Raw genomic sequence first — 16,004 nt, 5'->3', positions numbered from 1 at the left:
ATATATTAAATTATATATTTTGGGAATATTTAAAATAAACAAAAAATGTATTAAACTCCTGCTGAAAAAACAATAGACACCATTACAAAATTTGTAATGGCCCCTTTTGGTCTCTACTTGGTCGCCTTCTGTAGGGGGCTTGTTAAACCAATAAATCCTAGTGGATTATGTCCCAAAACACACTACAGAAATGTTGAAAACAGTTAAAAGTTGATGGTTTGTAATGTCTGTAATGGTTATTTGTAGTGGAAACTGTAAAAAAAAAAAAAAAAAAAAAAAAAAACTTTTATTGTTGTTATTTTTAATAGGGACATAGGCCTATATCAGATATACAGGTATTGTTGCTGCTGTGTGTCACATGACAAGCAGTAGAGCCCCCCTTCCCTCCGCCTCCCCCCACCCACTTGTGGTAATGTCCCTGAAAAAACAATACAAAATTATTTGTCAAATAAATGAAACATGATGAAATATTATTTTTTTTTAGTTGAAATTGTCATATATTTCTTCTAGAGATTGCAGTGATACATGACATGGTGAAAAAAACATGATTTAATGTATAATACTTCAAGTACAGTAGGTTAAGATGAATTTTAAAATTGTGCCCCCTAAAAGCACAAGTGGCCCCTGTCTGCCCCCCACCCCAGTTACTTTGGTGTAGAACCACCCCTTGGCCTACTGCTCTTCTCTCTGGTCCAGCTACAGTGGCATGCGAAAGTTTGGAAACCCCTAGCAGATCAGGTGAAAATGTGAATAATTTGAACAAAATAATAAAGAATATACAAAATGCATGTTATTTTTTTATTTAGCACTGTACAGAGTAAGATATTGTACATAAAAGACAGAAAAAATGCTGAAATTATTAAAATAACCCCATAGAAAAGTTTGGGAACCCTTGGTTGCAGTGGAAAATTACATACTTAAACTGAATTATTTCATTTTATGAATGCTAGTGTCACATGTATGATCTGTTTTAGTTTTCTGTGTCTCTGTTACCCTGTTAGTTTCCATGTTTTTTGATTGATTAGCTCCAATAATTGTTTCTGTTACTCTTGATTACGTTCCCAGTATTTAAAGCCTGTGTTTTCCATTGTCTCTTTGTCTGCTATTGATGTTTATTCATTTGGATTTGTGTTTGGTTGTGCCTATTCTCTCCTGTGAATTATAAAAAAAAAACTATTTTGTTATACTCCCTCGTCGTGTACTTTGTTTTGCACAACAACACGTGACAGCTAGATTATATAGTCATCGTCTTTTTCAGTTAAAACTCAAGCAAAAATGTTCCATGGTGTCAATGTTGCCATTTCAAAATACTACATAATCATCACGGGCTAATACACAGTCATTAACTTTTAATGATTTTTACCTCTGTATCAATATTTTTCTGCTACTCTTCTTTGCATTGCTTCTTGAATTGTGCCCCTGATAGTTACATTTTTTACACTTTTTTTTTTTTTGAAATGATACTGTATGAGCAAATAAATGGCAAAACTATTTAAACTGTGTGGGCCATGCATAATAAATGTTTTATGATGATGTATTAATATGTCATGACTCATGAGGCAGAAAGGGTTTCAATTAGTCCAACATAAAATGTTATTTTTTGTTGATGTCAATTTTATTTTATTATAACATTATTTTAATCAGTTTGTTGATCGATCAGAACTTAAATTCTGTTAACTGTTAGAAATTATTTTGCTTAATATATGGGTGTAGGAGTGCACGATGGTCACAAGAGGATTTTCCACCAAAAATAAAACACAAATACTTTCCTGCTGCGCCCCCATTTATTTTGTGCCCTAGGCAATGTCCTATGTCGCCTATGTCATGGGCCGGCCCTGCAAACGACAGCAACCTAATTCATACTGGTTTTGGATGGGCAAGTGAACTTGTGAGAGAAGAAATTAGTGTATATGTGTGACGATTCATGCACCAGAGAGACACAGGGAGTTAGAGAGATCCAATTGCAGGTATTTTATTTCAATAAAGGGTAATCCAAATCGTTGTCAAACAAAGCAAAGGTCAATACCAAAAAGACAATCCAAAATAAACAAACAAAGGAAAAGGGACAGGAAAGGGAACTCGGAAGACGAGAGGTTAGGGTCATTTTTGGAAGACGAGAAGATGAAGGGGAATCTCGGAAGACGAGAAGCTGGCAACACGAAGGGTAAGGACTCCATACAAACAACAGGAACAGACTGGAATAGGGAGGCTAATGACAATAAATGGCTTGCATCTTGTGCAATTAACGCAATTAACAGGAGTGCAATTACTGTGAAGACAGGACCAGACTAGCAGAAATTTTAGTGCCTACGGTGAAGTGCCTAAGGGGAAGTGTGCTCACTAGTGGACACCCAGGGAAACAGAGACTAGACAGCATGACAATATGTCGTCATTTAATCAGTTTTCTCTTTTAGGCTTATTACTTCTGATTCTGACGTTTGAAGGATCACGTGACACTGAAGACTGGAGTAATGACTGCTAAAATTATATATGAGCATAAGATACTTTTTTCAACTACAGTTGAAGTCTTAATTATTCAAACCATTTGAACGGTAATGCACAAATGAAAATAAAGAGGGTTTTATGATTACATCAAGATATAAAGACTTGACTAAATCAATATCAAGCAATCAAAACATACCGTATACACTTCATACGGTACACACATTCTTTTGTAATTAATACCTTTATAATGTCTTACTAATATTTTTGGAGGTGTTTTGACAGGTCAAAGATGATGTGTTGTAGTGCAAATTCAGCTGATTTTGTAATTAATGTTTTTTTTTTTTTATCACAGGATTGACGCCTGCTTGACCCTTGACTCTGCCTGGATTAAACACACATACCACCGAAAATAAGGTACATTACAAAGATCAAATGTACCCCATCTGACTGAACAATGACTTGATGTAACTTTCTTGTGTAACACTGGGTATATACCATACTATAAATAATAGCTTGAAGTATGATCTTACAGAAGCAGTGTGTCTCATGGTTCATCCTAAGGCAGCTGAAGATAATGTGATGAATCTTTATCTGTCCACATACTAGATTTGTACAGGCCTGAAGTCACCAAAACATATCATGTTTGTGATGACAAACTTTGTGACTTCAGCAACGATACTGCTGTTTAGTTACACAATACTAGAGTTTCTAGTTTCAGTAAAAAAAACAAATTTAAAAGAATTATAATAATGGTACAGAGCTTGAGGTAAAACTGAAAATAGGTCACATCAGATCTGTTTTTCTACTTTTAAGATAAGACAACAAGACTTTCCGACAATATAAGATGTGTTGTTATTCATGATATTCATTAAATGTGAAGAGCTCCACATTTAATAGCACACTTTTATTTACAGTAAAATAAATTTGTAAGAATTAAATTCATGAGCATTTTTTTTCTACACGATCTCAAAATAAAGTGTCTTGCAGGTGTCATTGTATTCTCAAGTGTTTTGAACAGCGTATAATTTCATTCTATTGTGAACAGCCTCAAGGGAAAGGACATTGATTCCACCATAAGAGATGCACTAAATCTGTCAAAGAAAGAAAACTCGTCATTCAAAACAATAAATTAGGAAATAAATAAATCTTGATTGGTCTACTACAATCGAGTAAATTTTGACTGGCCAATTCTGACTAAATTTCAGATTTTTCTATAGGCTAGAAAACATTCGGAGCTGACATTTAGTGTCATGTTATACATGTGTAGCCCTCCCTTTCTCTCTCACCACCCCGCATTTTACTTTAAGCTGAGTTCCCCACACAAAACAAAAGGGGCATGTAGCAGCAACAAAATGAAAAGGGGAATAACACTTTTAACAGGTATTTTGTCAATTTTTATTTAAATGTTTCTTTAACCTTCTTTGATTTGCCATTAATTAAAAATACAGCGAGATTTTTGTATGCACAAGGAGTCTGACAACAGTCAGTGCTCCACAGTGAACTGATCTCACCATCATCGAATGCATCTGAGATTAGAAGAAGAAACTGAGACAGGCTAAATCCAGAAGAACTGTGGCAACGTTCAAGATTCTTGAAGAAACCTACCTGCAAAGCTACCTGTAAAACTATGTGCAAGGGTACCAAAGGCTGTTTTAAACGCAAAAAGCAAAATGTTGGTTTGATTTGTTGTCATACTCCTTGTGCATACAAAAATCTCACTGCATTATTACAATTAATGGAAAAAGTGATGTTTAGAGAATATGCACTGGAGCAAAAGATAGAAATAAATGGATTAATATAATTTTTTGTTAGTAAAATACTAATGGGCTAAGACTTTTGCAAAGTAATACAGATGTGTGTTCTAGAAAGGCTGTCCAAAAAATGTTTCTTAGTGTTGAAAGAAACCATTGACTCCCATTGTTTTTCATGCAATTTGCCAGAAATCAACAAAGAGAAAACCTTTACTGTAACTTGGTAAACACTAAAACATGAAAAGCATGATAACTTATCAAATTTAAGACTCAAAAGTTTGCTTGAAATTGAGACACGTGTTCTAAAACACGGCAGGAAAATTTGCTGTTTCTTCATCTGCTTGAATTTCATGGTCATGAAGTCTGCCATAGGTTGTTTTTGCTTGTTAGTTTTTTGAATCTCAATTACTAAACTGCTGCCCTGAAAAGAAGTGTGAGAAACCCATTTTAATCTCACAAGGGTTTGAAAACCAAACATGAAAAAGGCAGAGGAAGCACAAACAGCAATAGATAAATACAAAAAATGTTAGATATAATTTATACTAACATTCACTATAAGTAGTCAAGACCTCAGAAACATCAGGAACATTATTTTGTGCCTATGCAAATCATTTGGGTCAAATTGATCCATAACACAAGAGAAATAACACAACAAAAATTATGGGATTTATTACATTTCTTACATATTTAATATTTTTACTCTCTGACAAGCTACAGTAGATGTCTTTTGATATTACATGAATCTTAAGTATTTTTCATAGTGTTTATTTTGGGCAAATTGCATGGAAACCAATGTGACCCCTACTACAAAGGTTTTACCAGGTTTTTGAAAACAACAGTAGGGTTAATATATTAATCTCAAATAAAAGCATCTACTAATGATCTTTTTTTTTTTTTTTGTCAGGCCTAAATTTGCTGTTTCAGTTAGGTAAGGTGAATTTCTATCCACTGCATGAAAGAGATGCATTGAGAGATTGAGACTTATTCATTCGAATTACATTACAAACAAATTACTGCTGACATGTTTGTATGTATCTCCACTCTCTTTTTGCTCAGTAACCTGTTCTAGACTGGTGTGTTACTTCACAAACTGGTCTCAGTACAGAGCAGGACCTGCTAAATACCTTCCTGACAATGTGGACCCAAACTTGTGTACTCATTTGATCTATGCATTTGCCATTATAAACTATGCCAATAACATAGCAGGCAGCGAATGGAATGATGTGGCCCTTTACTCAACCTTCAATGCACTTAAGAACCAGTAAGGATGCTTGTAGCTCAGAAACACATATTTCTAGTTTTGTATTCATATTTGATTTGTTTAATTCCTGCTGTGTGACAAAGACTTGACATAAATGTTGGTTTCAGAAATCCTCAGCTGATAACCTTGTTGTCCATCAGAGACCAGGACTCAAACCAGTAAGTGTTTATGAATAAAGGTTGCCCTCTACTGGTAACATACTATTTGTATAACTTGTACAACTTTTTTGTTTGTTTGTTTTATACAAAAACATGGCTTATCAACAAAGATTATGGTTACTCCTAAATGAGTGTATTTTGCAATTATTCAGAAATATTTCTAAGCCTCATTAGCAGTTACATTGAAATAAACAGACAGGAATTTTCTTGTTCCCGCCAGATTCTCCATTATGCTGTCCAACTGGACAAACCGTCAGACATTCATCAAGTCTTCCATAGAATTTCTGAGGAAGCATAACTTCGATGGGCTGGATTTGGACTGGGAACAGAAAGGCACTTCAGATGCGCGTCCAGAAGACAAGCTGAAATTCACTCTACTGTGCAAGGTTAAAATCAAAAGTACCTTTTATTTTGTTGCTCCAAAGGTTTTCCATTGAATCATAAGGTGTGAGCGAAACCTTAACAGTGTACAATTTTATAGGGACAGGTCTCAAAAATATATACAATACCATTAAAAAATGTGGGGTTGTTAAGAATTTTTAAAATATATTTTTGAAGTACAAGTCTCTTAAGCTCACAAAGACAGCAAAAAACAGTGAAAACATACATGTGAATATATATAAAAACATTTAATTTATACCTGTGATGGCAAAGCTGAACTTTCAGAAGCCATTACTCCAGTCTTCAGTGTCACATGATCCTTCAGATTTATGCTTAAAATAAAATGAAAATATGAATAGTACTACTAATAAAACTATTTGCTAAAGCACTAAATAAACATTTGTGAAACTTCAGGAACTTCTGGAAGCCTTTCTAGCTGAAGGCCAGTCCACCAAAAATGCAAGACTGATTTTAACAGCAACTGTTTCTGCTCAGAGAGAAGTTATTGAAAGGAGCTACAACATTCCAGAGATCTCAAAGTAAGAGCAGCATGCCATTCAGCGTCAGTGCTGTCTTATGACAATTACAAAAATCACACAAGAAAAACAAAATGTTTAAAAATGGAAAAACTTTTTTTTAGGTACTTGGATCTCATTAGTGTCAAGACATTTGATTTTCATACATTTGAAGATGGCGTTGCAAGACATCACAGCCCTTTGTACAGTGCCCTCCATGACAAGGAGGACATCAACTCAAACACCGTAAGCAGATTGACTCTTGCATGAGCACAGGCTTTAATTCGACTTTAATTTGCTACTGGGTCGTTTGCATGTTTTCATCTTTGATGCAGGATTTTGCTTTGCAATACTGGAGAGTCCAGGGTGCTCCTGTCGAGAAGTTGTTGATGGGCTTTGGCACGTATGGACGTTCCTTCATCCTCACCTCCTCTCAGAGTGGAGTCGGAGCCCCAGCCAGTAATTTGGCTTCTCCTGGCCCTTATACACAAGAGATGGGCTTGTGGTCTTACTCTGAAGTAGACAAAATCTTATGTTTGATATTTTTCCATATTCATTGCAAATGCTTGTTGGCGATATTAAGTTGAGAAATATTTTCTTCTTTCAAGATATGTCTTTTCCTCAATGGTGGTGTAGTACAGTGGATAGAAGACCAGAAAGTTCCTTTTTCTGTTAAAGGCAGCGACTGGGTGGGCTTTGATAATCTGAGGAGCTTTGAGATTAAGGTACATTCTGTTACATATTCTTATGTTTAAATCCATAGGTTATGTTACATGAAGAATAACAGCTCTGCTTTGCATTGTTAAGATTAAATACTTACAGGAACATGGCTTTGCGGGTGCATTTGTATGGGCTTTAGACCTGGATGACTTTTCTGGATATTTCTGTGGACAAGGCAACTACCCTTTAGTCAACCATCTGAAGAAATTGTTAATACTTGGTGAGATTTGCATAAATACATAATTTTGATTTTTTTTTTTTTTTAGAATGGTTATTTATCTTCAGATTCTGATATATGATTATTTGCAACAGGAGCAAAAGATGATTTGGATGGTTCTATGAATACAAGCTCTTTTGCAACAGTTTCATCACCGCCAACATGTGAGAAGTTTCTCAGCTCTCTTCCAGCATTGACAAGTCAGTTCTGTGCAAACAGATCAGATGGACTTTATCCAAGAATGAATTCCCTTAACTCGTTTTATAGATGTACTGGAGGAATGACAAATATCACCTGGTGCACCCCTTCCATTTTAAATTATTCTGGGGCAGCACAACCATCACAAACGATCGTTTTTATTGCATTAGGAAGTGCAAGTCTCTTTGCCAGGTGGCATAGCCTATTTTAGGAGTACTGTACTGATTTATTATAAAACACAGATGCAAAGATAGCTCAGCACAAAATCTGTATAGCTTAATGTGGGACAGATCATAGCCTATATGAATGAATGTGGAGGACTTGTAAGTAATTGTGGTTTTTACTGGGAAATTGTTTCTTAATTCTTAAAAAGATTGCCTAATTTACCATTTTGGTCAATAGTCAAGAAACTAATTTTGAGTAGAGTAAGATGCTAGAGTGGATATTAAAACAAAATTGTTTCTAAAACAAAATTACATGTAATGTGAAATAGAATATAATGTATGCATTTATGGAATAACGTAGATAATTATTATTTTATTTTTCTTTGTTTCTTTTTCTTTTTTTAATCGTCTTGTTGGTGTCATTCAAAATAATAACCTACATTAAAATCTAAGAGAGCAACATTGTGTTTTGTGTCAGTTGTAGTCTAGGTGAATCTTTTGTTATTCTGCAGTGTGACTGATGAGGGGTGTTTCCTGAAAGCACTAAGTCACAGGTTCTGTTGTCACCAATAGTGGAACTTGCCATCATGGTTAACAGTGATTTTGGGAAATGCACCCCTGTGATTTTAGAATCAGTTACACATACATCATACAAAATGTTGCTTCTATTCTTTTCATGAGAGTATTTTATCCTACAGTAGGTTAAATAGTGGGACTACTTTTTCTAACCCTGACTCGTGTTTTTCATTCTTAATCTCAAATAATAATTTGACTCATTCTCATTTTCTTCCAAATCTGTATACATTTATTCGGCTTGACACAAAACAAATATTATTTTTAATAAGTATTTAGCAATTCCTCACATAGTCTCTATATGGTTCCAGAAGACTTGGAATATAGCGCACAAGTCGTTCGAACAACTTTTATTATAATATATCGGCTTTTTCGTCTGGTTTGACCCAATTGCCAAAATTCAATTTCACCTTTTGTGCAGAATATAGACGTTCGAAGCGGTGAGGAACAACATTACGGGTCTGTGTGTGTGTGTGTGTGTGTGTGTGTGTGTGTGTGTGTGTGTGTGTGACCTATCCCTTTAACGAATCTGTCCGTCAGATTGACGTCTGTGCGGGCTCTTCCTCCCTGGACAGCCGCGCGCCATCTTGTTCTCCTGTCTGTGAAGCCGAGAAGAGATACATCCTGTCCAGGAGCGTCGACCAAAACCGAACATACTTATTTTCCAGTCGGTATAAACTGGTAATTGTGAACGCTTTATTTTAAGTAATTGAACATTGTATTTATTCATTCATTTACTTATTTTTGTTAACGTGAAGTGTAGTAGTCGTGCTAAAGTTAACAGCATGCTACCTGAAGTTATCAACATGCTATTCGAAAGTCATAGAACAGTGTGTTATTTTAACGTACACCGCTTTTAGACTTCATAATATACACGTTATATGTTCTTCAAACGTTTGTTGTCTCAGTGTTGATCATCTGAAAACCTTTATTGAGTTATACCAAACACGACACTAAGGCCTGACATGACGAATGAGGAAAAAATCTTGTGAACAGTGGATTTAGTTAATTTAAAATGTAATTTAGTAACTTTATGTCGTAATCTAACTTTTGAAAAACTAAATGGAAACAAACGCGTTTTTCAGGAATCACAATCACAATTGTTTTCGCTGTCCTTTCGTTTAGTGTAATTTATAAACGAGTAGATTAAGCAATAATAAAAAAAATCATCTGTAAAAACATGTTTCTAAAATATTTGAGATTGAAAAACGCGGATTTTGTGAACTGCACCCTACATTTACAGGTGCGGCTGCAAAATCTGCGAAATATTTATTCTGATAATACCAATTTTAAAACTTGATAAATGTGGCTCATCATGCTCAAAAAATACATCAAGAACCAAAATTTGTTAATTTTGTTAGTTGCACAATCTCAGGTTATGTACTGTTTGTTGTGTCCAATCACATCTAAAAACATGTTCGCTCTCTGAAAGTATTATCCATGTATTAAAATGTATTGTGTTCCTTATTCAAATAACTATTTGTTCAGCACATGGGGAGTGTTTTTGTCTCTTTTTTGAAATGTAGGTTATGCAAGATCTTGTCCTTCATTCCAGAGGATAACTGGATTTGGATAATGATTTAGCTTCCCTGAAGATTGCTGCTTTTTTAATCTCACCTTTGGTTTTTGTTTTTTCTCTATTGGGCTTTTTTTTTAAGTTCCAGTCTACCCCCCTTTAAATTTTCCTCCCGCCTTCAAGAGACGTAGAAGAGATTTCCTTCTTCCTTTTTTTTTTTTTTTTTTTCTCTCGACATCGCCAAGATATCCAGTCCCATGTTTTGCCCTCTGCTCTCAATTTTTGACAACTTCTTGCTTGAGGATTTTTAAAGTCCCTCAAAGCCCCTCACCACTCAATTATCAACAATATTGGAGAGAGGATAAAAAAAAAAAACGGACATTTTCCACCACCTGCCAATTTGAACCCAGCAGTCTGATGGGAACAAGTCTCTAAGAGAGACAAAAGTTGCCCCATCTTCCCCTGTTCAGTCTTTACTCATCAGTCAAGTGTTCCTTCAGGATCCACACAGTGCGGAGCGACCCTTCAAGAAGCGCTTGAGATCACCAGGGAACGTCTCAGCCACTGCAGGTGAATGAAGTTCTTGCAACGCATTCTCTCTCCAGTGTTAAAATATCGTCCATTTTGCCTCATTCAGGACAGAATGTAAAAGTGAAAATGTGAAAGGATCAACAGGAGCATGAATAGGCTTGTAACACTTTAAATAGGGAGGTTCACGAGATTCTGTCGAAGGCTTCCAGGACGAGATCGCAGCATCACTGAAGAGCTCCTGACCTAGAAGACTACAAATTTGTGCCAGAATGACCATGCAAGGAGATGACTGCTACTTCTATTATTATTCCACCTGTACTAAGGTAAGTGAAAAAAGTTATATCTGCAGTGCATTTAGAAATTTCCCTTTTGTTGAAAGCTGATTTTTAGTTTTTAAGTAGGTCATTAAACGAATATATACATAAGTTAATGATCACAATTAAAAATGAATGTTTTGTGTTGTGGTTTGCTTTTTTAGGGTGACAGCTGCCCTTTTCGACACTGTGAGGCTGCTATGGGTAGCGAGACGGTCTGTAACCTTTGGCAAGAGCAAAGGTGCTTCCGTAACATCTGCATGTTTCGTCATATGGAAATAAAGGTTGGTGTCCACTTCCAAAACCCTTTTCTGTTGAGATCTTTGCGTTGTTTCTGAAATGGGACCTCAATAATGATCCACCCTGTTATTATTCATCTTTTATTTACTTTTTTATTTTAGAAAAACCGTAAAGAAATTGCATGCTATTGGGAGAACCAGCCAGCTGGCTGTCAGAAAGCTCACTGTGCTTTCCATCATGAGAAGCCACGCGTCATCGATGGGAGTTATTTTGCCCCAGACAAAGGTATTTGACAGTCTTAACAGTGTTTTGAACTATATTGGTTTTTATTTTATATAATATAAATTGCCCTTTTTATTGTCTTTTTTTTAACAGGGCAAGTTGTGCGAAAGGAGAAGGAAGAGGCCCCACATGAGGATCAAGTCAACCAAGTCTCTGTGCCCACTGCAAACCCCACTAACCCACAGTTAAGAGGGGTCATTAGAACTGAGACCCAAGAGAATGTCCCCAGCCCTACTCATCCTCCAGTGGTTATCAACCCTGTGGATGACGATGATGAAGATGGTAAGCTTATGTTTCTGTTATGTTTTAACTAGAAGGGGTTGTCCAATCCCATTCGTTGTTGGTTCCTATTCTTAATTAGTCCTTTATTAGTTAGATCGGGTGTTTAGTTAGGGTTGGAGTTATGGTCTGCAGTTGGACCTTTAAGGGTTGAGTTTAGCATCCCTCAAGTAGAAATATTAAATATTAATATTTAAATATTTGCAGATCAATTCTCAGAGGAAGGAGATGAATCTCTTGGAGGATCACCCTGGAAAATGATCACAGGCAAAAGTAAAGACAGTTTCCATGTTCTGTACATATTTTCTTTTATTTATTGAGAGTTTTATCAAATCATTATCTGTCATGCAGATGATTCGCTGAACTTCGGTATTCAGACGCTAGAGGAGATCAGACTGAGGAAAGCACTCATGGCCAGTCTAAAGAAATCTGGTAAATGAACCCTCAGCACTATTTATTTCGGGTAATCTGGTAAATCATCTGAAGGATTGTTTTAATATTCCCTTTTCATTTGTTTGCAGAGCAGTCCACCATGCAAAGCTCAGCCCAAAACAAAGGAACTGCTATTGAAAAGGAAAACATTCAATCTCTCTCACGTCTGGAAGTTAATCATGCCAGCATCGGTAAGCTGTCCATAAGGTGGAACTTTGGCTTTTGTAGTACTGAACCATTTAATTATTTTTAAAACCCTTTTAAAAATCTGTTGCAGATTCATCTGTTAATGAAATTGGAAGAAGAAAAATTACAGACAGACTTGGGGAAAGAATTTTGAAAAGAGGTAAGTTTATGGAAACAGTTTACTTCACATTGTGGGTATACATTTATGTATCTGTGGGTTTTTTTTTTTTTTGTTTGTTTGTTTTTTTGTTTTTTTTTTGTTTTTTACAATAACTGACAGATGATATTTAATTTAAGATGCTTCTGTGGAGGAAGACCTTCCTTTGAAACGACGCCTTGCTGAACGTCTTGGTAGAACTGTTGAATCTTCCACAGACGTGCTACCACAGAAAGGTGAGAGATTCGTTTATTGTGCCAGCTGTGGTTGTGTAGCTATTTAGAATCTGTTCCATAATTTGTTACTAACTGTTTTCAGCTCAGAAACCAGTGCGTGAAAGACTTGGATTGACTGCCGCGCCACCTAGCACTGACAGCGAGCCGAAATCATCTGGAGATATCCATATAAAAACTCTGGAGGAGATAAGGCAAGAGAAGGCAGCCAGAAACCTCAGCACGAGTACAGTTGTGCCTGTTGTGAAAGAAGTGTCGGCAAAGGAGCTGAGCCCATCCAAGAAAAGTGTCAGACCTGCTGGGCGACTTCAGGTTAAGACCTTTTCTGAAATCCTGCACGAAAAGAAAAAAATTCAGGAGAAAAAAGCCAAGGATGTTAATACAACAGCCAAAAGCCCAGAGAGAAATGAAGGACCTTCCACTACTGGAGCTGTGGTCAAGGCTCCTGTGACAGTAGGGGAGGTACGAGTAAAAACGCTGGAGGAGATACGCAGGGAAAAGACAGCACGGATGCAGGCACAGCCTCAAGAGCTTAGCGATGATAAAACCCAAACTTCAGCTGAAGCCGAGGCAAGTGGACCTCCAAAGAGGCGCATCCTACGCATTAAGAAAAGCTCACGTAAGTCAGACACATTCATGTTTTCTTCAAAAAATGGCCACATATGCCCAAGTAAGTGTGTTCACCTAGCTGTCAATTCTTTTCAGCAACTGCAAACACTGTGGGTCAGACAAAACCAGATGTGCCTGATAAGAAACTAGAACCTCCTGCAGAGGTAAGACACAAGACAACATGTCTAAGAGAATATTATTGTTTCTAGATTAACTAATGATTGTTTACACTGTTTTAACTCGCAGACCAATGGAAAAGGCAAACCCTCCAGTGAAACTGTTAAAGTGAAAACATTTGAGGAGATCATGCGAGAGAAGAGACTCCGAAAGCTACAAGAGGAGCAAGTCACCTCCACTACCCAGAAGGATGCAGGACTGTCTGCACCTGCTGCCTCACCGCCAGCCTCTGAACAGCCCCAAACCACAGTGAGACAGCGGATCGCCCTCAAACACAAGAGCTCTCCACTCTCTGCTGCTGTAGTGCCCCAGAAAAGCTCCCCAGAGCGGTCTGGAGACAGCTCTCCGTCGACAAACACACCAAAGCCCTCAAGCTCTCCTGTGATACCCATCCAGCTGACCGAGGGAACTATTCACACAGAGACCAAGGGTATGAATTTAATAATATCAGTCTCTCTTTAACCAATTTAACTCCAATATAAATCGTATGTTTTTACATACAATATTAACAAAACTATAATAGTGATGACAAAATGAAAATAGTTATCAAATGCCAGTAATGTTTACAGCAGTACTAATAAAACATAATCTGAAATACATGTATGTATAAACTAAAATGAACTCTCTTCCAAATGTTCTACTCAATATGCGGTTTTCCTCTGCATTTCAGTGAAGCCCAAGGTGAATGTGAGGCCGTCAGTGGTTAAGCCGGCAGCCCAGCCTACCCAAAAGAGGAAAACTGCAAAAAATCATTCTGCTGTTGCTGAAGTGAAACCTCTGAACACTGCCCATCAAACCCCTTCCTCGCTGGTTATTCCTAACAAGCGCCTTAAGGTGAGACTAAATTTGGTTAATTATTTTTAAACTAAATTTAATATCTTTTTTTTAAAGTCAAGTTTGGTTTCAGTGTATTAGGAAAAAAAAAACAAGTTTTTATTATTTTTATTATTCTCTTTCAGGTGGTGTCACCAGGCTCTCAAGAAGTTCAGTCCGACACTCAGCGAGTGCCTTCGCACACAGAGGATATTCAGATGGTGCCTACGAGCTGCGTTGAGCCAGCCAGTACTACATCCCCTGCAATTGTTGCGGTCCCCCAAATGTATGGGAAATCATCTTATGCATTTCAGACATAATACTTAAACACACACAGCATTTTTGTGGATTTTTATTTTCTGTAATCTTTAATCTTCTTTTATGTTCCTTTGTAGCCCTGTGATCAAAACACCCAGCATGCAGCGCTCTCGGCGGCCCAGCACCACTTCTGGCCGTACTCCTGCTGTTACCAGTTCATCAGTGGATGACTTTGAAGAACTGTTGGGTGAATTTACTGATGACCGGCTGGAAGATGAATTGGAATTGGATTCGGGCAAGGGAGAGGACGACCTTCTTTTAGAACTGTCAGAGATGATTGACAGTTAGACACGAGCAACATCGTCCCTTTACTTACAAAAACACTGCCGATATGATTTTGAAAGGACTGTGACATAATTTAGCAGCATTTTAAATTAAGACTTATATTTTCAAACTCTAATAAATCTGTTTTAATGTTCCTTTTTACATTTTTTTTTTTCTTCTTGTCAAAGAAATCATATTTACATTATCAAATAGTGCTTGAGAAAAAACAGTTGTGGTGTCCAGGTTTTGTCCTCTTGTTTTATTTTAGTTGACTTCTTAAAACTGTCAAAAAAAGGGAAAATCTTACTTGGCTGTTGTAGGTATTGACAAGCCATTATAAAACCGCCTCGGGTATAATGATTGTGTTGGAAGTTGTGTTATAGCACTATCACTCATTATGTGTTACAGAGACAGGAAGTTTTCAGTTGTGTACTGTGTATGCTGAAAAATGTATTTTTATTAGAGAGGCAAATCAAGGCCACACCTAAGTCTTCATTTTGAGTTACATGTATTTATGATCCATTAAATGTTCTTTGGCCGTCATTATCAGCATTGTTTGAATAGGTCATTTTCCTCACCTTTGATTTAGTATAGACAAAATATTTTATGGTTTAACAGTCTGGCAGATAGCTGAAGGGCATGGTTTTCCTTTTTCGTTTCTGCATAATTTCTGTCACAAGTTTTATGCTAATTTTATTAAGCAATTCTCTTGAGGACCATCTACACATTTTCAGATTGAGAAATTAATAATTTAAGCAGAGAAGTTCCTTCTCAGACTTCTGAAGAAAATGCATAAATATGAATCTGTGCTCTCAGGGAAAATACTTCAGCTTTGTTAACCTGTATGTTTTGTTTTTCTTTGGAAATGTCCTGCCCAGCCATGTCTGTTTTTGTTAACCTGAACTCAGTGACATCATGCATTGAGGGTATGTAATGTGAAAATGTTGTTCGTGCTGCGGCGCTGCCTGCGTTTGATTTGCACCTCTTCAAAATCATCTATGTAAATAAAATGTCTTTATGAGAAAATATTCAAATGTTTAACAATTTTTGGTTTACCAAGCTTTGCTATGCATTGTAGTTTATATTTTAAGACAAAATATATTTTTGTGTCTAAATATATTAACAATTTTATCCCCAGATTTATTTTCACAATAGGAGAACAGTACAAAGATTCTTTGTATTCTTCACAATACTCAAATACGTTTGAGGTACTGAAATACAGAAATGCAAAGGTATAGTAATCGTCTGTTAAATAGCTTCTGATAAATAC

At 36.5% G+C, this 16,004-nt stretch overlaps 2 protein-coding genes across 3 annotated transcripts; both read left to right on the top strand.

Annotated features, from left to right (window-relative positions):
- The first annotated feature begins 5,845 nt into the window (after window positions 1–5,845).
- LOC113055696 (acidic mammalian chitinase-like) lies at window positions 5,846–7,672 on the top strand. The gene is made up of 6 exons (XM_026222088.1): window positions 5,846–6,001; window positions 6,411–6,535; window positions 6,637–6,757; window positions 6,847–7,029; window positions 7,120–7,236; window positions 7,319–7,672. Exons 1-6 carry the CDS (start codon window positions 5,846–5,848, stop codon window positions 7,472–7,474), a joined length of 858 nt encoding a protein of 285 aa, XP_026077873.1. The 3' UTR covers window positions 7,475–7,672.
- A 1,250-nt stretch (window positions 7,673–8,922) lies between these two features.
- Window positions 8,923–15,760, top strand: LOC113055208 (zinc finger CCCH domain-containing protein 11A). 2 transcript variants are annotated; one of them, XM_026221267.1, is made up of 17 exons: window positions 8,923–9,064; window positions 10,400–10,469; window positions 10,607–10,753; window positions 10,909–11,028; window positions 11,146–11,269; window positions 11,360–11,548; window positions 11,753–11,818; window positions 11,897–11,977; window positions 12,067–12,168; window positions 12,255–12,323; window positions 12,461–12,556; window positions 12,639–13,172; window positions 13,259–13,326; window positions 13,409–13,769; window positions 14,010–14,173; window positions 14,299–14,438; window positions 14,548–15,760. In XM_026221267.1, the coding sequence occupies exons 3-17, from the start codon at window positions 10,700–10,702 to the stop codon at window positions 14,756–14,758; spliced, it is 2,379 nt and encodes a 792-aa protein (XP_026077052.1). In that variant the 5' UTR covers window positions 8,923–9,064; window positions 10,400–10,469; window positions 10,607–10,699; the 3' UTR covers window positions 14,759–15,760. The 2 variants fall into 2 exon arrangements, with proteins under 2 accessions (XP_026077052.1, XP_026077051.1); XM_026221266.1 differs by having other exon boundaries at window positions 8,932–9,064; window positions 9,910–10,469.
- The last annotated feature ends 244 nt before the right edge of the window (window positions 15,761–16,004 follow it).

This window comes from Carassius auratus, chromosome 36, assembly GCF_003368295.1.
Source record: "Carassius auratus strain Wakin chromosome 36, ASM336829v1, whole genome shotgun sequence".
Taxonomy (NCBI): domain Eukaryota; kingdom Metazoa; phylum Chordata; class Actinopteri; order Cypriniformes; family Cyprinidae; genus Carassius; species Carassius auratus.
The sequence above is the reverse complement of the archived record's forward strand: the minus strand, read 5'-3'. Positions and strand labels throughout refer to the sequence as shown.